Source organism: Aythya fuligula, chromosome 9, assembly GCF_009819795.1.
Source record: "Aythya fuligula isolate bAytFul2 chromosome 9, bAytFul2.pri, whole genome shotgun sequence".
NCBI classification, from domain to species: Eukaryota; Metazoa; Chordata; class Aves; order Anseriformes; family Anatidae; genus Aythya; species Aythya fuligula.
The window spans coordinates 14,839,282-14,860,742 of record NC_045567.1 but is presented as its reverse complement, the minus strand read 5'-3'; the positions used below and the strand labels follow the sequence as shown (position 1 = coordinate 14,860,742).

The 21,461-nt window shown below is 44.6% G+C and overlaps 2 protein-coding genes across 2 annotated transcripts; one reads left to right on the top strand and one right to left on the bottom strand.

The window, feature by feature from the left end:
- Window positions 1–3,329: 3,329 nt before the first annotated feature.
- On the top strand, window positions 3,330–8,692 carry OSTN (osteocrin). Its single transcript, XM_032192867.1, has 3 exons — window positions 3,330–3,428; window positions 5,633–5,850; window positions 8,608–8,692. The coding sequence occupies exons 1-3, from the start codon at window positions 3,330–3,332 to the stop codon at window positions 8,690–8,692; spliced, it is 402 nt and encodes a 133-aa protein (XP_032048758.1).
- A 4,870-nt stretch (window positions 8,693–13,562) lies between these two features.
- UTS2B (urotensin 2B) lies at window positions 13,563–21,105 on the bottom strand. Its single transcript, XM_032192838.1, has 5 exons — window positions 20,973–21,105; window positions 18,860–18,961; window positions 16,329–16,366; window positions 15,273–15,366; window positions 13,563–13,619 (listed from the first exon to the last, which is right to left on the bottom strand). The coding sequence occupies exons 1-5, from the start codon at window positions 21,103–21,105 to the stop codon at window positions 13,594–13,596; spliced, it is 393 nt and encodes a 130-aa protein (XP_032048729.1). The 3' UTR covers window positions 13,563–13,593.
- Between the last annotated feature and the right edge of the window lie 356 nt (window positions 21,106–21,461).

The following is a 21,461-nucleotide window of genomic DNA, read 5'->3' as shown; positions in this document are numbered from 1 at the left end:
GCTCGTACAGCAGAAGGACTGGAGCCTTAATGGGTGCTGCCGGGAGCTTCCCATTGCCCAGGGGACAATTAGGGCTTGGCTCTGAGGCAGCTCAGTCTGGGTTTACATGGCACAAAGCCTCAGGGGCTTCGGGGCTCAGCCACATCATTGCAAGAGCAAGGTCCTCATTTGCAGGTGAGCTTCGACACGTCCCACGTTGGTGCTGTGACAACAGCCAGAGCACAGTCATCAACGTGTAGTGGCAGCTGGGGTGAAAGATTACAGTGCAAGGCATGATGTCTTGCCTCAGTTCTCTTGCTAACAGGCTAGCAAGAAAAATAAAGCTCTTGTGATTTATACTTGCAGAGTAATCTCTGCAGTAATGTGAAATATGATAGTTCAAATGGGTAAGAACAATGACAGCTGTTACTGTTTTTGACAGGCAATGGGTTTGGAGCTTGGTGATGAATTACGCTCTGTCTGGGGTTTGTTCAGCCCACTTATCTTCAGGATGTCACTTTGTTTTTTTGTTTTGGGGGGAAAGTTTTGTGGTGTGGGTTTGCTTTTTTTAATTTTTTTTTTTTAAAGAAAAACATCTTTTAAGTCTTTTGGTTTGATGTTGGAGACTTAACAGTTTCTGTTTGGTAAAGAATTTTGCTTTCTTGTGATCTTTTCTTGGAAAATGTCTCTGCACTGATTCCTTTAAAAAGTTTTGAATGTTTATCCTGCTTTGATAAGGTAGAATAATGTTCTCCCTTTTATCTTTGATTGTATTTTAATTGGAGCTGCAACAAAGATACCTAACTGTATGAGGAATTTGAGTTTTGACACATTTCAAGCTAAAATATCATTAAAACACATAAATATGTCTGTTTTTCAGACTTGCAATTACATTTAGTGAAGGGTAACTCATATTTTATGTCAGATAACACCAGGCCAGACCCTTAAATACTAAAGACATGGAATAATACCCCAATCCCTTGACCTGTCTCCATGAAACCAGTGGAAAAGTGTTTTTTAGAATGAGTAAGAAGGCTGGAAATCCAGTCCAAGTGGGGAGGGTGCATCTTGCAAAGGCCCACGTGTTCATCAGAGCTTTGTTTTTTCTCTCCTTCAGTAACAAATGCTCTCAAACCTTGCTCTAGGTCTCTCTGGGAACAGGACAAGGTGTTATGTAGATAGGGTGAAGCAATAACCAGTGTATGGCTGGGAGGGGTACCTACAAGTTTTGGGAAACCCTCTTCAGCTGGGGGGGCTCTGAGTGCACAATCACAACAGATAAGCTCGAGTACAAAAAGCAACAACTGCTTTTAACATCTAAGATCCTATGACATGGCTAAAGGTGGCGAGCTAAATTCCATTCTGGCAGAAGACAGTGTGATTTTAATTATGTTTCCATAGTCCTCATTGCACCCCAACTTTTGCAGACACTTTTCTAGAGTTGAACTGCTCCCTTATCTTGCCTTGATCGCAACACCGCATGAAAATCCAGCACAACTTGGTCCTGCTGGACAGTTTTTCTCCCTGTTAAACTAGTGACATTTCTTCTCAGCTACTGATTTCCATGCGAATTAGAGCCAAGTTTTAAGTCCTTACAATTTCCTCTGCTTCTAATTTCACTGGCGTCAAGTTCTGACCAGCTAATCAAATGTCTTTTGTGTTGCAGGTGCCTTAATGTTTATTTTGATTAGTGTACCAGTTGCTATTTTTAGCTCTTTGGTCCTTGGGATGAATGAATACCAGCACAGACCTTAAACCATAATAAACATGTGTTTTTAACCTTGCCATTTATTTTTATGTCCCTGTATCCAAATAATCAGGATGTGGTTACCTGTGAAGGTAGTAGACTACTACTTCGAATTTCAATGCACACCCACGTACAAAAATATACATTGTAGAGGGCTACAGCTTTAAAAACACCAACCCAAACCCTTGTCTGGCTTTAATGGCTCTTCTTATCAAGCTGAGAGACAGTGGTACCACCTCGTTTGCTGCTTTGTCTTTGTCCTTTGATTCCAGTGAACTTTGTCTGCTTCACCCCTACAGAACAACTAGCTGCTATGTTTCTCACTATAACAAATCCTCAAAAACAATATAAAGAAGATACGTAATAGGGTGACCAAATAACAGAAGCACATGCAAAACATATTAAAAAGAAACAAGCCACCAAGCAAGAAACAAAGCTTCAAGAAACTGTATAAATGATATATCTTGTTAAAACTGGACTCCAAGCACTTTTGTGGCTTCTCTCTTTTGCAGTGCAGGAAAAAGTGCAAAGCCAAATGCTTTTTACCATGTGTATTCTGCCTGGTCTTATGGGAAATTTGCTAAGCAAAGGATAAAACAACTGCTGTACATCATATAAACATATTTATACCTCCTTTCTATTTTTGCTTTTGCTGAGAGAAGGGTCGGCAAAAAGTTGTAGAAGCAGGCTTGAATTATACTCTGGGGCTGAACCTGGAAACAGGCTGGTTCTTATTAACATCAGCTGAAAGATTCCCACCTGGTCAAGTCAGAGGAAAGTCAGGTTTTAAGAGCTAGATCCAGTCAAGGACTTAAACAATGTTAGCCCAAGTCCATGGGCAATGAAATCCCTGCATTTTTCTGGTCTTGAGCCTGTCAAACCTTGAACCTCTCTGCCTTACTTGAAGGCTCTGGAGGCATCTGCAGTTCTGCAGTGGTGGCATGTGGTCACAACAATACCAGTCTCAGCAATGGCTTCCTATGCGTATTCTTCCTGGTTGTGGGAGCTATAAAGCTTCCTTCCAAGATCCCAAGAAGATCCTGGAAGTTGTGGCTACCATTAACTCGCATTAGAGACTAGTGAAATCCAGCCTTGCTTTCAGAATGCTGCTGGGGAGGTGTGTGATTTCTGTAACAGCTCCAGGCACCTGTCCACCACATGGGGAGGTCAAGATTAACCTGGGTGGTCTTGAGCCAAATTCTCTCTGCTTACAAGTGAGTGTCTAATTTACCTCATTTTAACCCAATTTTGCATTTGTTACTACTTCTGCTGCAAGGAGTGGGCCACTGTGCAGAAAGGAATTAAAACATCTACAGAGACCTAAAGGAGTGAAGAGGAGGGAGCTGATTCTGCACCCAGAAAAGAAGGGCACTTAGCTGGCACTGACTGGCTGCTGACTTTTACCCAGTGATTCTGTAAGATAAGATTTATGAACAACCATGGGAACAGGGCCTCCCTTTCACTTTTAAGGACCTTTGAAGTGAGATACCCTCTTCAACTTTCCACCATCAGTCTGTAAAGCCTTTCATGGGTATTTGCTGCCTTCTCTCTCTCATCTGGGAATGTGGCTGTGGAGCCACTAACAGATTGTTCTCCTTTGCAGATGCTGCAGCTTCAGCTTGTTGTGGTGCATTTGGCCCTTGTGATCACCCTGCTGCAGCGGCACTCCAGCTCGATGCTCCTAGCAGAGGCAGCTCCAGAGGTAGGTGAATGTTTCTGGTAGCTGTCACATAGCCCTGCTCTTCTGAAGTTGCTCCTGGCCACAGCATGTGGAGGGCACGTGCTGAAAGATGAAGAGTGCATATTGATTGTGCAAGGCAAAGCAGGAGCAGGAGAACTTCCCCAGTGAAAAAAAAAAGAGTGATGCAAAGTGCGTGATGCTGGGAGGACAGGTGGAATGAAGTCTCACCCAGATTCACACAGGCTCTCCTCAAACACAGTCATGTTTCCCTGTGTTAAAACATTGTCCAGTGACTCCAGAGAGAGAACTCTTTGGAAAGGGAAAAATGTGGTGAAAGGGGGGAAACAAGCTAACACTGAAGGGAGATTTTCCTCCTTTTTCTGAAAAGACAAATAGCCCGAGGAGTCAGCAGCTTCCAGGAGCCATAAAGAGAGCCTGGACAGAAGACCCCCTGCTCAAAACTTAGAAATTAAAGGAGACATAAGATCAGGAGAGGAAAGGAGAAAAGTAACTTGCCTAATCTTGCAAAAGAAAGCAGCGGATGAAATGGGAGAACTCCTGTTTCACATTTCATCCAGTAAGATATGTAGAGATTGCACCTGAAAATACTTCTAGTGCATTCTCTTTTATGTCATCCTGACATAAAACAGATGTGGCAGCAAAGATATTTATGTAACGGTTTCATGTCATAAAAATCAAGGATATAAAGTTTAATCAAAGTAGCACTGTCTGGCTGTAGGGTCTTTATACAGGTTTTTAAGATGAGCTTAGAAGTTAGATGCATACTGGAGAATGCTGATGGATCCTTCTGCCTTGCTCTCTGGCTTCAAGTGAGCATGCCCTGATTATAAGAAACAATATTTGTTTTAGAAAATAGGGCTTGGGGGAACCACTCCCCATACTAATGCTGCAGCAGCTGCTGTTGTGATATTACAGAGACCTGGTATCCTGTCTCTAATACAGACAGATGTTTGTGAAAAGAATCTAGGAACAGAACATCTTCAGAGACTTCCTGATGCAGAAACTGCACTGGACCAGGGCTTTTTATTTAGCTGCTGATGGGGAGCTTAAATTTCTTACCAAAGTCTTGGTATCTTTGACATCCTTTGGCAATGCATTCTACTTCATCTGTGCATTTAAAAAAATAATTGCTCATATTTATTTTAAATCTGGTGACTTCAATGAGTGAACAAGTGAACTCTCTTTTTTCTTTCTTTTTTTTTTTTGTGTTTTAAATGAAAAATTACTAGTTTTTACTAGTCTCTTTTATTCATGTCTCTTCTATCCATAAGTTTATAAACCCTCCTTTGTACCCTCTCCCCTACACTCCTCTCTTTGCTTATCTGTTATGTTGTGCTTTGTTTGGTGATTCATAACAGGAACACCTTTGGCTACCTCTGATTGTCATTTTAGCATTCTCTTCTTCAAATTTATAATACCCTTTTAAAGATGAAATAAGTAAAACTGCACATAGTTCTCAAGAACAGAGGCTACTTTTTACTTTCCATTTTCAAGCATTATTGTAGATATTTATCCCCACTAATCAGAGGGGAGAGTTTATTCATTTTTTTAAGGTATAATTCTGTTGTAGACCTATATGAAAGTTTTATAGCCCTGAAAAGGAACAGAAAGGACCACTCAGTGGCACCTGAAATCCATAGAAAGGAAAATCAGAGGACAATATGAGATCCTTCACAAAAATATTAAATGTTGCTTCATTCTTATGATTATTGTGGTCATGTGCTCTTCCTTATATACTGGTTGGAGTTTTATACGCTCCATCACACGTTATGCCACCCACCAGTAGTAAGAAGTGTCACCACCACAACTATGGTGTGGAGCACGTAGATATAAGCATATTATGTCACCCCTGTGATGGTTATTCAGCTCATGCTCTAAGTGATAGTGGTCACACTGCTGAGATAACAAAAGTGACCTCGCCCACAAAAAAATGGGCTTTGTGAAGTCCCAAGTCTTTATGATTTTGATGACTCTTTCAATAATAATGAAGAGTTCAATTCTACCAAAAAGCCTTTTATATCAAACTCCTGTTGCTGGCCTATGACCAAATTTCACAGAAAAACAACAACTTTGTTTTAAAACAAAAAAAGCCCAGGTTTAGCATCCTAGTAATTGTGTATTTATAGGGCTGCTGCTTTGATATTGATTGAAAAAGGTTTTCTGGACCTTCAGCAGTAAACAACCATCCCTGCTTTCTTTTGCAGCCTTTGGAGCCTTCTGCTGCTCTGGGCATGGAAGCACACCCAACTGCCAGTGAGGAGAAGGCAGCCTCCAACCTGGCAGCCAAACTGTTCCTGCTTGATGAGCTGGTGTCTCTGGAGAATGAAGTGACTGAGACCAAAAAGAAAAGAAGTTTCCCAGGATTTGGCTCCCCAATCGACAGAATTTCTGCAACCTCTGTGGATACTAAAGGCAAACAGAGGTAAATTCTTGGATGGCTCCTACCAGTGATAAAGTTGGAAGAAGGCTGCTGGCAGGTTGTCCTGGATACATATGGCTTAGCTTTAGCCACTACCAATTTCACTAGTCAGTCACAGGGTGCCTCTGAACAGGGTACCAGAAACTCTTCAGAAAGCATTCTGGTAGCACGATATGTAATCCTTCAGTTGTGATGAATAATATATGCAGTAGTTCATTTTATCCCCAAAGCGCCATCCAGCTAACAAAGAACATTCAAAGACATGCATTTTCTTAGTACACTTCTTTGCTCTGATGTGAGCTAACATGCAGTTTAAATCTCCCTTTTTGGTTCTGAGATCATTTAAAGCCAAAATATGCCTGAGGTTCAAAAGCTAAGGGGCAAGGTTAGGTGTTCCCAAGGCTGGGGTGAAGAGAAGGTATGGTGGTATGCATCTTGAATGGCAAGACGAACATCACATTATGAAAATGGACAGGATATAGAATGGGTTTCCAAGGAAAAAAGCTTCAATATCTTGATCAACTTACAATAAATCAAGGTTTAATGAATACAACAGTATACCAGTACCTTCACAGTACGTGCTGGAAGATAAGCAAGTTCATAACTGAGGGCTAAGGAATGGCTTGGTATGGCTGTGGAAGGTCAGCATGTCTGGGGCAACGCTCAAGGAGATGCTCTCTGTACCTGAAAGAGCTTAAGTGTCTTGTTCCCTTCTTCTGGTAACTGTCTTCTTTTTGAATGGAATCCCCAGTGCAGTCAGTATTTAATAACATGCTTAAAGCTTAATCTGAAAATGGAAAGTATTCACAAGAGCCAGTCAATGTTACAGGTTTTTTGGTTGTGGGTTTTTTTTTTTTTTTTCTTTTCTTTCTTTCTTCCCCTCCAAACAGTGTTTTGCAATATTTTCTTGTCATTTTCCACTTATCCGTCCAGCCTGCTACTAGGACTTTTTGAACGCAGCCAGAAGTGTTAAAGTATAAAATTTTTAAATCCTTGAGTAGAACTATTTTGTCTGTATATAAGAGATCAAAATCAGTTCATTCTTTGTTTGCTTTTTTAGTGTGTTTTCCTTTTGAGGGGAAGAAATTCTAGTTTATCTTTGAAGCCACAGTGCCTTTTTTGCAGAAGTACATGGTAATCCCAATTTGTCATGTGCTTTTTGTGTGGAAATCTTGTTTCATTCTACGTGCCACACAAGGGTTGGGGGGAACATTCAAAGGGGAAATTGTGGTGAAAATTTTTAGGTTTTATAACAGCTTGTCTCTGAATAATGAGACCGTGCAAGTGAGGGAGACACTGCACAAAATTTTTCTCCTTTACCAGCATCATCAGCACAGTTTGCAGTTTGGCTTTGAGGTTATCACTTCTGAGGAGCTGACTAGTTTTTGAGTTTGGGATTGACACATTTATGAGAATCACCTGAGCTGCTCTGATGACTGCACTGACAGTCTGACACTGTCATCAGCACGAGCCATGGATCAGATGCGTGCTGTGACGCAGTCGAAAGGCTGGACCTTCATGTGGAAACAGGCAGAGGCTGCTGCACTTACAGGAATAAAACAGAGGATTGAGCACCCTGTCATTGTGCCCACAGCAGATAACTGTCCACTCACATACTATTGAGAGGATTACCTATAGAGACTTTAGTTAATGACGTTTGAAGCATGAAAATCGTTAAATAGATTTAACCCTCTGAAGTAATACAGCAGGCAAAGTACCTGTCAAAAATAACAGATTTTTTTGGAAGAGGCCACTTAACAAATGCAGGGCCACTTAACAGCAACCACTGCTGTGGCATCCACTGGTTACAGGTGACCGTAGATCCTAATCTTGCTTGTCAACATCAATCTATGAAGCTTTGAAAGCAAGGGAAAAGCATGCGAGAAGTGATGGGCTCTAAGAAGAGGGTGGAAGGTTCTGTAGATGAAGAGAAGGAAAAAGACTCTGGAAATCTTTTTAAAGGCTGTTTTAAATAGAAATGATCGCTCTGTCCCTAGTAAGTGCTGAAATCGGCAGCTTTACCTGGAAGATGAGCGGCAGGCTGTGGAGGCAGATGGTCCTGTTATGGCCCCAGACGGCCACAAGAGGGGAAGCTCAGCTGCACAACTTCTCCGAGACTGCTCAGCCTTCCCCGTTGACATGATTTTACAGTCTCCTCTGTTTAACTACAGACCGCGGTGGTATTGCAAGTGATGCAGATGCAGAAAACCCCCACACAAACCAGTCTGGGAAGTGAAGTCCCCTTCTTATTAAACCAGGCTCAGTATGACTCCAGCAGCCCAGGTCCCTCCTGCCCCCATCAGCTTGTGCCTAGGCTGTGCGGGGGCAGAGCTGCCTGGGGAGCAATGAGCTGAGGAGCAGCCCTGAGCCACTTTGATTTCCCTACGGCTTAGTGCAAAAGTGCTTGATGTATATAGGTTTTTGAGAAAGGGAGACTGAGGGCTATGCATCTCCTTTCTTTTATTAATAGCAGCTAACCCGTGAAGTTGTTTGTTTGCTGTCAGATAAAAGCAGGGGTAGCACATCAACATCAGTCAGTCTGTAAAACAGGTGCAACTCTTGACTATTCGTTTTTGAGAGAAGTGAAGCTTTTTTTCTTTTAAACACATTTTCAGCTGCTGCAGCACAGCTCTTCTGTCTGTACAATAAAGTTGTGAGTGGGATGAACAGAGGAATCAAAGATTTAGTAACACTTCTGATTATTCCTATGATGTCTGTTCCCAATTCTTTCCATCCTTCTTTCCCTTTCTCCCCCTGCAGGAAAGTGGTTGAGCTGCCTAAGAGACGGTTTGGGATTCCTCTTGACCGGATCGGAGTGAGCCGTCTTGGCAACACCAAGGGTTAGCAGTTTCTGCAAGTAAGCCAGAGTACTCCAGGGGTGGGTATGCATGGCACGGAGATCCCCACCTGCTCTGTCACACGGAGGTACTCAAGTCGTGCCAGTAGGTTTGGGTAGGGAGCCCAGGGGAAGGATGGCTTCTCATAACATGGTTTGTGATGCAGCTTACCTTGAAGCCCCTAAATTAGAACTCAGTACCCTCTTAAAAGAAAACAAGTATCCCTTAGCTTTTCCATCTCCTTATTATGTCTTTGTCCAAGCCTTGCAGTCCTGATTTGGGAAAATGTAACATTTACTGCTTTTCTGCCTACAGGTTCTTCTGTTTTGAATGATTGATGCTGTACTGGAAACATCATAGAAACGTGGAAGATGCACCAGAGCATGTCTTGTCATTGACTAATGATTCAACACTCAAGGAAATGACCTCCTGCAAAATCTATTTCACATTGCATTTTACAAACATTGCATTTACAGATAGTAACAAATTTAATTCATCAGGTCAGAATGCTCTCACAGTTGTGCACAGTGCCACTGATAGGAGGAAACAGAAAATATGTATATAGTTTAATTGCATGGCATTTCTCTCCTAAACCTGCAGAAGTTCATTTTCCTAGCAAGGACTGTTAGATTTTTTTTTTTTTTTTTTTTTTTTTGATTTAAAATAAAACTTTCAGAGAAGCCAACTGCAGTCCATGAGAAGCAGACAGTTTGCTTTGCACATTTCCTTCAAGAGGGTGTTTGTCTGGTAGGTGAAGGGAGATTTTAACAGTTATGGGACAAACCCAGGTTTTATTTGAACTGCTATTTGGGAAAAAAAAAAATACATCCACTGATATCATAGGAGTTGGTCTGAATAAGAAAAATGAAAATACCTTAGGATTTGTACTGATGCTTTTAACAGTCTTTCTCATATCTCCACACCAAATTTAGAAATGTTTTCATTGTATAGCATATCCTGAAATGTGGTGAGACTTTTAGTTTCCTCCTCTAAGCTGATGAATACATTTCAGTCCTCCCTATGCATAACATAGGATAGCGTCCAAATATGAAGTCATCTACTTCCTAAGCCATCTGCATCGTATGCCTTATTTTAGCCTCTTGATGCATGCACGGGGCATAATCACATGTCCAACTGTAAAAGTTCAAGCATTTCTTAGTCTGCTAACATGTAAACGTGTGCCTGTCCTCTCCATTTCAAGTCAGAGTAAAACAGGTAATTTTAAATCCTGCTTCATTTCTTTTCACTTTTTTCCAGCTTATAAAATATTGCTGAAAAAAGCTGTCTGCTGACATCTCACTGCTCAGATTCTTAGCTGATTTTCTTTAAACCTCACATGCTCCTTGTTGGACTATGATCCATGTCAGCTAAATGCCTTGGATTACTATTCTTGGGTATAAATCATCCTTAGAATTGCAAAAGATGATCCACTGAGAAAGGATTATATAGGACTAGGAAAACAAAATACATCTTGCCACATATTTACCTTGTGTTAGGCAGAGAGTTGTAGTAAGGCAAGGGATAGAAGTTAAGTGTTTATTTCCTGATCTTAAGTGAGGCACAAAGAAACTGACAATCAGCTAGCAAGACAGGGAAAAATACAGTCAGGTTCTCAATCAGCTGTAGGAAAGGAGTTGGGAAGTCAGTGCATCCTTGAGATTAAAGCTATTCAAAGGATTGGCACTTCAGGGCAATTGCCCCAGTATAGGCCGTAGTGGGAGGAGAGGTCCCCATTCAGAAGGGCAGGCAGCATCAGGTACATGTCTCCTTGTCCCACTGCTCATTTTCTACCTTTAAGCTTGCAGATGAAGGGTTTGGGACTGAGTGGCTGACCTGTGACAAGATTTTCTGTCCATGCTAAAAAAGAATCCGCAAATGGAATCCCAGACAGTCTCAGCCCCTGTCCTCTGGAGCATGCTGCAACCACCTACCCTGAGTGTGTCCTGCGATTTAGTAAATGGTTATCTTATTGTACTGAGCTCACCCAGACAGTCTGCAGATAATCTGATTGTGATGCAGCCATATGTATGGGCAGATTATGGAAGTCGTGTGTTCCTGACCACTCATACAGTTGTCAGTCAACAGCAGCATGGTCACACTCATTGCAGGACATATTTTGGGAGACTCCGATCAGAAGAATTCGATGCTAACATACCAGATCTGCTTGATCGTAAAAGTTTTCCAACAGTCAGTTAGTATTAGTGTGGGTTTCTAAATAAAGAGGGGTTTTATAGCCCAGAGTTGGGTGCAGAAATGCCTGCCATCTGAAAGAAAACATGAAAGCAAATTAGGACGGAGGACTCCATTGCAGTGTAGCCTGTAACTATGACCTGAAAGCTTCAGTCCTGCTCTTGGCTCTTGTCGCACTGCATTGATTACCTGGGAGAAAGAAACAGCCTTTCTCTTCCTCTGCACCATCCACCTCCTCCTCAGAGCACACTCCAGTCTCCTGTGGCTCAAATACACTTTAAAATCCATTAATCAACAGGCACTATTTAAAGTACAATGATGTCTGAAAGGATAAATGCCATGGTTTGTTCATGGATAAATGTTGGATAGCTTTAGTCATCGTGTGTAGCATGCAGGTCAACAAACATGAAGTGAGGATATACTACAGCATCCATTGCACACTAGATTAGCCCTGTGCTGCCTGCTTGCAAACCCATTCAGATGCCTGTGAGGATTTTCTGCTAATAAATCAACATGATCTACCAGGATGCCTAAGTGAATTCCCTTTAATTATCGCCTGTGGGTCATTAGCTTTAGCAGCAGTGACTGCCCAGGCATGGGTAAGGTGCAAGCAGCCATGATATGGAGGTGGCATCTGAGGAAGGTTTTCTGTCCTGTGTGTTTAGGAGGAAGGACAGGAGCTCCACAGTGTCATGCTGATGGTGAGTTTTGCAAGAGCATCACCACCTTTGCTCCGAACTCATACATGAATTGCATTTGACACTGATGCTCATCATCCCAGCAGAAGCAGCCAACACAGCAGGATAGGAAATAGTGGGGTGGTCTGGGTACCGTGAACACTTAAGTAACTGCACTGGTAGGATGCAGAACATCACGTGGGCTAAAAAGCACTGCTGAACAGTATGGTGCATTGCACTCCAGGGAGTTCCTGTGTATGGGATCAGAGCACGATGTTAAATAGCCAGGACACTGTATTCCTTTTCCTGACTCACTGGTGAGCTGTCACACCGGGCAGGGGATGCATGGCTCCAGCTAGCAGATAACAGATGGAGCCCGCTGCTGCTCCAGCCTGTCATTGCACTGGGATGTCCTGCAAACTGAACACACCTGTGCTGAACACCATCTTGGGGCACTCAGTGTAGCTCCCCTTCACCTGCAGCACCAAACACTTAAAAGGAAAGAGAGACCCTTCTCTTAGTGATAGGCTATCCTTTTTTCCTGAATTTGATGCTGTTGTAAGGGTATGTGAAGGTATGTTCCCACAGACCTTTATCACATTCACAAATTCAACAGGAAATGGGAAATTTGTTCTGAATCACTACTAAGGAAATAGCAATGAATTAAGGCTAACACCACGCTTTGTTTTCCATATGATTAGACCTCACCTATATAATCAAACTGTTTTTATTCTATATATGCCAGCTTTATCCTGTGATAAGATGAATAGATCTCCTGTTGATGAAGTACACACAATGTACTGCTGTGGTAAGTGTGCACATCTTGCCAGAGCCCTAGGCAATGAATGTAGCATGGTAATTAGTGCTTTGGGAGAGATAAACTTTTGAAGAATACATAGTATGCAAGTTGCAGTTAAATAACGTGGTTAGACAGGCCTGGAGAGACAGTTCAATTCTAGTCAAAGTCAGTCAACACAGTCCTTTTGCTTTGCAAGTGAACTTGGATAACAGAACTTAAAATGATTACATGTAGGACCCACAGAGGGATTGTGATCTCATCCTTTTGGGCAGGTGCAGACATAATTCTGCAGTAGGAGAAAACAGCTAGCATCTGCACTGACCAGAGAAAAAAAATCTCTTCTCAAAACATCTCTTTGGGGTGAGCAGATAGAAGTGAGTGGGACTGGTTCAGTCCCATGAGTACAGTAGCCCACACATGGGGCAGACCCAGCTCTCATTCGCAGTTCTGGCTAAAGGAAGGGCTTATTCCTCAGGTATATTATAGCAAACACGTTGCTAGGTGTTTAATAGGAGTATTTTTCATTCTAAACTTCACATGGCCCATCAGGTAATAAACATGCTCCCCCCATTGGGCCTATGCAAGTGACAAGAAAGAAAACAACACATGCTTCTGTGCAACAGAAAATCTTTATTGGAGTGATATCCAAAGGGTCCAGACTTCTGTGCTTGTCCTCCCCCAAACCTACTGTGCTCGCTGGCAGGACACGACAAGGAACAGCTCTGGCTCAGCAAGCTAAGGCAGGCAGCCCTGCACCTTTCTCATTGCACCCAGCCTGCCTTCCTTTTGCAACGGAGGATGCTGGGGCATCACTGACCTGCTCGTGGGAGGCAACGGGAAGCCCAGGCACCACCATGAGCAACACCCGCAAATGTGGGCAGAGGCCCAAGCTCAGGGAGACTGAGTTGGTGTTTGGTGCCTCGGGGGACATGATGAGAAGGGGAAGAGGGTGTGGTGGCAGCAGACTGAATGGCACACACAGGACAGCAAGGAAAGTTGGGAAACATCTTCCAAGCAGAAGACGGTGGAAGGTGAAGCCTGAAGGAGGGAGGAGTGGAGAGCGGCCGTGCGTAGCCACTCGGGCTCCTGTCACGGTGCCTGTTAGACTTGGCTGTGGTGCAGTCATGGAGGATGGCATCCAAGTTAGCAGCACGGTGAGAGAACAGAACAAACTCTTAACATTAATACCCAGCGAGGCAGTTTGGGGAAAGGCCCATCTTTGTCTTCCACTCCTGGCAAGCCTTCAGATGCAGTATTTCCAAAAGCAGGCTGGGGAAGGATACAAGAGAAGGGTTTTAGCATACAAGAGACTTTTTCCAACTTCCCACTGCAGCCCTGGAGTGGGTTTCAAATGCCTAATGTCTTGATAGAGTTGGGTGTTGTGATTTCCAGGCACATCTCAGTAATAAGCTTTGATTTCATATAATACTTCTAGAAGGTGACCCTTTCGGCTTCTTAAAATACAAAGAAGTGGTCTGAAAGTTGTTTCTGTGTAGCTCGATTTATAATGGTTTGCTATTCCTTTGCTGTACTGCAGCAATATCAGGAATCAGCTTTTTCTTTCCTGTCTACCAGCCAGCAGTTTTGCAGCCTCAGGGTTTCTCACTTGTCACTAACTGGAAAAGCCAGATACTGACCTGCAGACACCTGATCTGGACATTACATTTTTTTTCAAAAGCCCAATCACTCTAGCATTTTGCTACCAGCTACCAAACAACATTGATCACCGTGGGATCTTCCAAAAAGAATAGATTAGGGAAAGATGTGGATTTTGGTGATGGAAAAAATAGCTGTATTGCCAGTATGCCTGGTTCTTTGGGCCCTGTGCAGGTCTTCTGTTGTCAAGTATAAGAAGGGATTTCTACCTGTTTTTTGAGAGCTGAATCTTGGGAGAAAGCTTCTACTGCATCAGCAGTGCTCAGGCCGAGACACAAGCTCCTCCCAAACTGGAAGGACCTTTAGATGAAAGCAAACACTCTCTGCTTTAATATCTGGCAAAATCTGATTTAAACCTGGCTGGGAGAAGCAGTTTTATGTACAGTTGAAACTTCCAGACCGGTGGGGGCATGAATTAGTTTACCCAAATTAATGACTGCCTCCAGGGCTGCTTATAAATTGCAGATTGTCTAAGGATCACCTAAGCGCTTAATCCAGCCTTGCACAAAGGGAGATTTTCCCTCACCTCTCTGGCAGGTCAGCAGCCTGCACACGCACAGAGCATGTGGGGTAGCTCTTTTGGCTTTAGGCCAGATCTGTCATCAGCGACTTCTTTTTTACAGCTGGCACTGCTCTGTGAAGGAGTCTTCTGGAAGCCAGCGTGCAGGGCTTTGTCCTTGTCCTGCCTTGCAGCAGGGCTGGTGCAGGATGCTCCCTCCGGAGAGGCTGGATACAGACAAAGCTCAGGGGACGTGCTGCAGAGAGCAGTCCTGCTTTCCTCGCAGAGGGGACCGACTGGGGGACCTTCTAGATATTAGCTCCCTGCATTCCTGCTTGATTTCCACATCCCTTTTCTTGCCGCTTTTCAGCGGCACAAACAATTGCTCCTTTTTTCTCTGCAGGGAGGCAGTGACCTTGGCGGAGGGGAGCGCCTGCAGACCACATGCCTCATTATTTCTTCAGCACGAGCTTTGTGCCCAGCCGAGAGCGAGGGGTGCACTGCGGGGACGCGTTCAGACCCAAATCACCTCCGAATAACCCTGTGGTCATCCACGAAAAGGGGGCTGTGGCCCTAAGTGCCCGCAGCGGGGCCTGGGCCTGTGCTGTGAAACTCAGCAACAAGAGAGGGAAATGCTGTTCTGAGCCTGTCTGGGGCATGTTTACCGTCACCATCTTGTGGCAGAAAGGAAGCCCTGGACATGAGGCCTGAGTGGGATGGCTGCAGCTGAGCCAGTCCCATGGACAGGGCTGTAGCCCAAAACTTACCGCGTTTTTTGGGCTGGGATGCTGAGAGACTTTCCAAAGCGTAGGCCACCTCTGACCCTTCCTCAGCTGAGAGCTGATCCTTCAACTTCTCCAGCTGTTAAAAAACAGACACAGCAGTGAATAACTGCTCCGTCACGAGGAGCCCCACAGCCTGCTGGCAAGCACAGTGCAGGAGAGGCAGGGAGAACAGGCAGCCAAGCCGGCATCATCCCTGGGGAGAGCAGGCTCTTCCCTGAAGTGGGATCATCCCAGCAGGATTTGTCTTTGGAGCACTTAAGTCTCCTTGTGTCCCTTCCCCTTGCTCTTGCTGACTTCCCTTGGTTATTATGTGGAGAGCCCGCAGAGCTCAACGTGCCTCAGCCCTGGAGCGAGGGGCTCAGCTGGAGCTGGCAGCCTCCCCTGCCTGGCACCCCCCACTGTGGTTTTTAACTCAGAAGTGAGAGGTGCCAAGTGGAGCTCAGCAGGAGCATGAGGATCCACCTGTGTTTGTGCGTGCCCACACAGCACGGTGGGGCTTCAGCCATGCCTTGGGCCTTCCATGCTTGTAAAGAGCCCCAGGAAGGGTCAGTCTGGGTGAGGTGCACAGGGGCTGCCCCCCTTGCTTTAGCACAGTACCAGCTGCAGCCCGCTGATGTAATGACCGACAGGCAGCAAACCTCCCCTTCTCCCTCCCTCTTTCTGTGGTGATTTCCTTTGGCAACTGTTTTTTTCTTTTTTCTTTTTTCTTTTTTTCTTTTTTCTTTTTTCTTTTTTTTTTTTTGTTTTTCTTGCGTGGTTTTTGCTTGCCCCTCAGCGGTGGTAGAGGCAATGCTGCCTCAGCCTGGACCGCATTACTCTACAGCTTTGCCCCACTTTTATCTTTCCCAGGTTCTGCAGCCATTTAGCCCAAGTTTTGCTTTGCCTTTTGGGGGATACGCTTACGTGAAAGCAGCAGAATGAGCAGTAGCAGGATGTAAAGGCAGAAGGAGAGGGCATCGAGACAGCACACATAGTGTAGCTGAGGTATTACTCACACAACCGTAGGCATGTATGTGTCTATGTATTTCCTTCTCTCACCTGTTCAAGCTCTTCAAACTTCTTTGCCAGCTCCCAGTCTGCAAGAAGGGAGAGCAACATCAGTACTGGCATTGTTCTCCAAAGCTCAAATCAGCAGCAGTCTCCTCATGTAACTAACATCTTTAAGGGTTGACAGGGAAAGACCTATTTAACCTCTAATTCCTGTTAGTCGTCTCCAGACCAGAGGTAGCAGACACAGCAACAGAGAAGCAGACTTTCTGTGCTCAGTCCCACGGGACTTGCCCCTGGCTCTCCACTTTAAGGGAGGCTTCTTGGGTTTACCAGCTCTGGTAAACTCATCGGCCCTCACATGGTCCTGCCAGTCTCTTCCCTGCATTTTAAGTTTTATCCTGGCAGCTGCATAAGATGTGGCAGGATCTGTGTGGGCCCTTCCCTGAGCAGTTTCTGCATCAGACTGAGCTGGAGCTGAGCAGCACCGTACCAGGCGGTCAGAAACCTGTGCTCATGGATGAATGAAGCACCCCTGAGATACCCTGTCCAGGACAGGGGGAGCCAGGTGCTGCTGGATGGGATCTAAAACCCCCACATGAGCTGGGAAATGCCTGGGCTAGCAATAGGAAAGCTGCAGGAAGGGCTGCGGGATCTTCATCTCGCTCCTCTTGAAGGCTGAGGGACTTTATTCCAGATTCAAGCTGGTGCCAAAAGCAGATAATTATTTTAAACACGATAGCTGGAACAATGGAAAGCACCACACGGAACAAGCTCGGCCAAAGCTGAGTGACCAGACCACAGCAGCTCTTCTGGAAGGAGAACGCAAAGCCATCTGCTGCTTTGAAGTGCCAGTTTGTGAAAATATGCACTAAAATAAGCAGAAGAGCCAGGAAATTGCTCAAGAATGTCTCTGCTTGGGCCTGCAAGAGCCAAAAACCAGCCCTGGAGCTGCCTGGAGCTGCCTGCTCTGTCTGCTCTCAGCGTGGCAGCAGGCATTGCTCTGCACCTCCGAGGGGATTTAGGATATCATTCCCCTGACTTCAGATAAGCCTTCAGCACACAGACACCCTGCCAGACTTGGGCTTTTTTTTTTTAATTTGAGGCTGAGCAGGAGGGTGCCAGAAAAAGAGCTGCCTGCGTTCATAGTTTCTCCTCCAAGAAGGCAACAATTTAGTTGAAAAATCCTGAATATTTTCGGACAGATATTCATAAAAGCAGCAGTTCCTAAACTGACCCTTTACACCGGGGCTGGGTTTGAGAGGCAGAAGGGTGCTGGGGACAGTCAGGGAGGCAGGCGGTGGGGCTGGGCTCCTGGCACTGCCAGCAGCAGCCTCAGGCAGATTCCTCTGAAACATGTCGTTACGCATCCATATGTGAAAAATGCCACTTAACAGCTTATTATTATTGTTAAAATTATTATTGTTATTGTTGTTATTATTACTATTTTATACATTTTTGCCTCTTTCAGAGTTTTGAGTGCCTGTTTTGGCTCGACTTCCCACAAAGCGTAAACTTGGCCAATGGCTGCTATGAATAGAAAATGAACAGCGGTCGAAATTTGGAACAGATTATCTCAAGCAGGGGGAAGGAAGTTAATTTATGGATGATGCCTTGAGAAACTGCCTGCTGTAAATCCTCTGTCTGTGCTCTGCTCAGAGATTCATTATATTCAATTGTCTGGCATAAAATGCAGCCTTTCCTCTAGGAGTAATAAGTGCAATAATCCATAAAGCAATCATAAAAATGTTATTTTTGAATGCATCTCCTTTGCAAGAAGAATGCCTTTGTTAGTATAAGGACTTGATTTATTTGTATTTATCTATTTGTCCCAGGATCATTTTACCACTGCCTCACTGCATTAACAAGGGGCTGGGGAGGAGCACTGCGTGACTCTGATGAATGGATTTTCATGGTAACATTTTTGCTGAGCCCCGTTCTCTGCTGTTTTCACAGGGAAAACCAGCTTCCTGCCCTGAGACCACCACAAATGGGCCAGCCCCTTCCCTCACTGTGGTGGCCATGGGAAGATCTGACCTCTGAGCTCCATGTGGCTGCTTGCTGTGCGGTAGTCTCCTGAAAAACCCAAGTTTTTCTCCAGTGAGCCTGCGTTTGGAGTCTGTCCCAACATACAGCCTGAGATTTGGTGTTGGTTCACATAACACAGGCAGAAAAATCTTGACCTCCCCTCTGCAAAAATCTACAAAATCTTAAATCTTAACCTGTGTGCTCACACGATGCTGCTGTTTTTAATGTACCAGCAAGACATGGAGCTGCAGCTCCAAGTGTGTGGGACTCTATGGCTGTGTGTGGAAAGGTGGGTCCAAAGGCTGAGGTGGCTCCAATGGTGAGAACCTGAGGATCTAGGGTGCATGTTCTCGGGCAGCTTTACACCTTATTGCAAAAGCAGGTCCAAAAACCCCATGATGCAGAGCATCTGGCTCTCACCACATACAGCCATCGCGCTGACACACGGGGCTTCCACTTTCTGAGCAGTCAGACTGTGCTGAGGAACCTGAGGAGCAGGTTCCTTGCATTCATACGAGCACAGCTGCAAGAAGCTGGGATCTCCCTTCACTTACCGATATTTTCTGGTCTCCGCCATGCGAGTTTCTTATTAAGAAGCAGAGTCAGCAATGTGTCCTCGTGATTTGTGTCTTCTCTCTCCGGAAGCACTCGGTTCTCTGCAGCACATAAAACACCATTCTTGATCTCTGGTGCCAAAAAGCATGGACCCTCCAGCCCCCAACAGTAAAACAAAAATTAAGGCTAAGATGTCTCCTGCAAGGAGAGTGTATCAAGTGCCTCTGAAAAGCCAGACACCAACCCACGGCACCCTCTCTTCTCAAAACTGGGGTGCTCCCCTTCTCCCCCCCAACCCCATCCTTTTCCAGGGCTGGTGGAGGTGGAAGCTAGTTCCTTGTGAGGGTGGATGCATGCACCTTAGCTGGAGAGCCCTGCAGCCCCACATTTAACCTTGTTCTCGCTCAGCACTGGGGCTGATCTATCTGACTGCAGGATTACGGCATTCTGCAGTGGCACAGGATTCTTCCTGCCCATAGGCAAAGTGTGGAGGAGTTTAAAGCAAGCCTCTTTTTCCCTGAGGAATCCTCTTATGGTAGCTGTCAGCCATGAATAATTTTCCTGTTTTCCAGGAAAATCCTCCCCAGGCTCCCCCAGCAATTTGGGCTTCTCTACGAGGCCTGTTTTGGGAGCATTCTTAGTGGTTTTTCTCTAGTGGTTGTGGCTATTCCCTCAAATGAATGGTTGTGAAGGTCAGGGGTTCAGCAGTATCCGATGGACACAGGAGATCAGATGATCAGAGCCAGCAAGGCTCTGAGACCCTCTGCCAAACAGATTTCCAGGAGCATCTGAAACCTGTGGGATGCATTCATTTTGGGGCATAAAATAGGAGAGTGGCCGTTCCCCAAAATTTTTGGTCTGCTTACCCCTGCCCCACGCCCAGACCTTGCCAAGCCCTAGAAAATGCCTACAGAACCCGTGTAAAATGCAAAGAAATGATGCAGAAATACATATTTTCCTCTCCTTTCAGGACCTTTAAGACTTCTGCTCGCTCCCTTTGAGGAGGTGAGAAAGCAGCAATTGGTCTCGCACAGCCGTCGGCCATACATAGCTGTGGTGGGACGAATGCAAATATTTTTGACACACATGAGACAAAACATTGTAAGAGATTAGCTTCCGGGATGCTCAAGAGGGTGAGGGAATCCATCCCAGTAGCCACAGGCACAGAAATCTGCATAGGCAGAAGGTCCCCTGGCCCAGGTGATGCTCTGGGTACGTGGCCAGGTTTATCCCCACGCAATGCGGCGGCTGAAGGCAGGGGTGCTGACTGTGATCTCAAGAAATAAGCCCGAGGAATGCAGCAGAGCTACGCACTGTGTAAGACTTGCCGTTAGCGTGGAGTGCTATAAGCCTCCTTCCTAAGTCTGGAAGTCAGTTATGATTTTAAAATAGTTACCTTTAGTCATTTGAGGGATTTGATACAGAAAAAAAAAAAAAAAATACATAAACACTGTAGGAAAAACTAAACAGAAGCGGTATTTGGATAGAGTGGCCTCAGGAATGTTTTGGTTGTTATTACAAAAATAAATAGGTGATATAAAAGGAAAAATCATTTGAAAAGCAATGTTATTTTCTAGCCTATATTTAGCTGTTTTGTTTTTTTTTTTTTCTTTTTTTTTTTTTTTTCTCTTTTTTTCCTGCTGCCAAATCTCTCTAAGAAAGAAGATGAATGATTGACATTTTCCTGCAGAGTAAGTTCAAGCTAAGATTAATTTAAATTATGGGAGAAGAACATATAAACAGAAGTTTCGTGAATAAAAAAAGTTCATCAGCACCCTACTACTGACATTTAAGGAGCTGTCAGATCTCATATGCTACATACTGGAATTGCTACTCTCTGATATTTTAATATATTTCCTTGGAAATTTTCTTTCAGGAGGAGAAAAAGAAACACCAGATATCACCAGATCTGATATTTTTACTGATTAGCAAAATGTGTTATACGACCAGCTGCAGAGCAGAAGGACATGCTAATACGACCGTTTCTGGGTAGCACCCGTGTTGACTGACTGGTTAGTATAGCTCCAGGTTGCTTGTATTTTCTTTCACGAATTAGCAAGTGTTGCATGGCCATGACAAGCAGCAAAGCAAAGCAAAAAGATAGCCACCTACCTGTGTCACCTAGCCTGCATTCCAGCTTACCTTGTAGTAAAAAAGGCTCTCCGTGTGTAGATGGGACACACACAGTCATGGTCAAGATGGTTAGCACTCCAAGGGACAGCTGGACAGACCACATCTTCTCCATGTTCCCACCACCCAAAAGCATTCTTCCTTCAGGCACGGTGGAGGACTTCAATGCAACCCAGTGCCAGATGAGCTCACTTTTAAGAGGCAGTGGATGTGCCGTGATTGCAAATGGCCTTTGGAGGAGGGGAGAAAAATATCTCTTGAGATATAATTCAACCTGTCAATATGATTCACTCCTTTGGGAGTGGACAGAACGACCCAGTAACAGACGTCAGATGGAACCTGTTCAATATATCTCATATCAGACTGATCTAATGAATTTTGATGTTCCCACAGGCATGCACTGTCCATGCACGTTGATATACGTTCCATACGTACATACATTAAAAATATTTTTTCGTGGCTTTAGTGTTA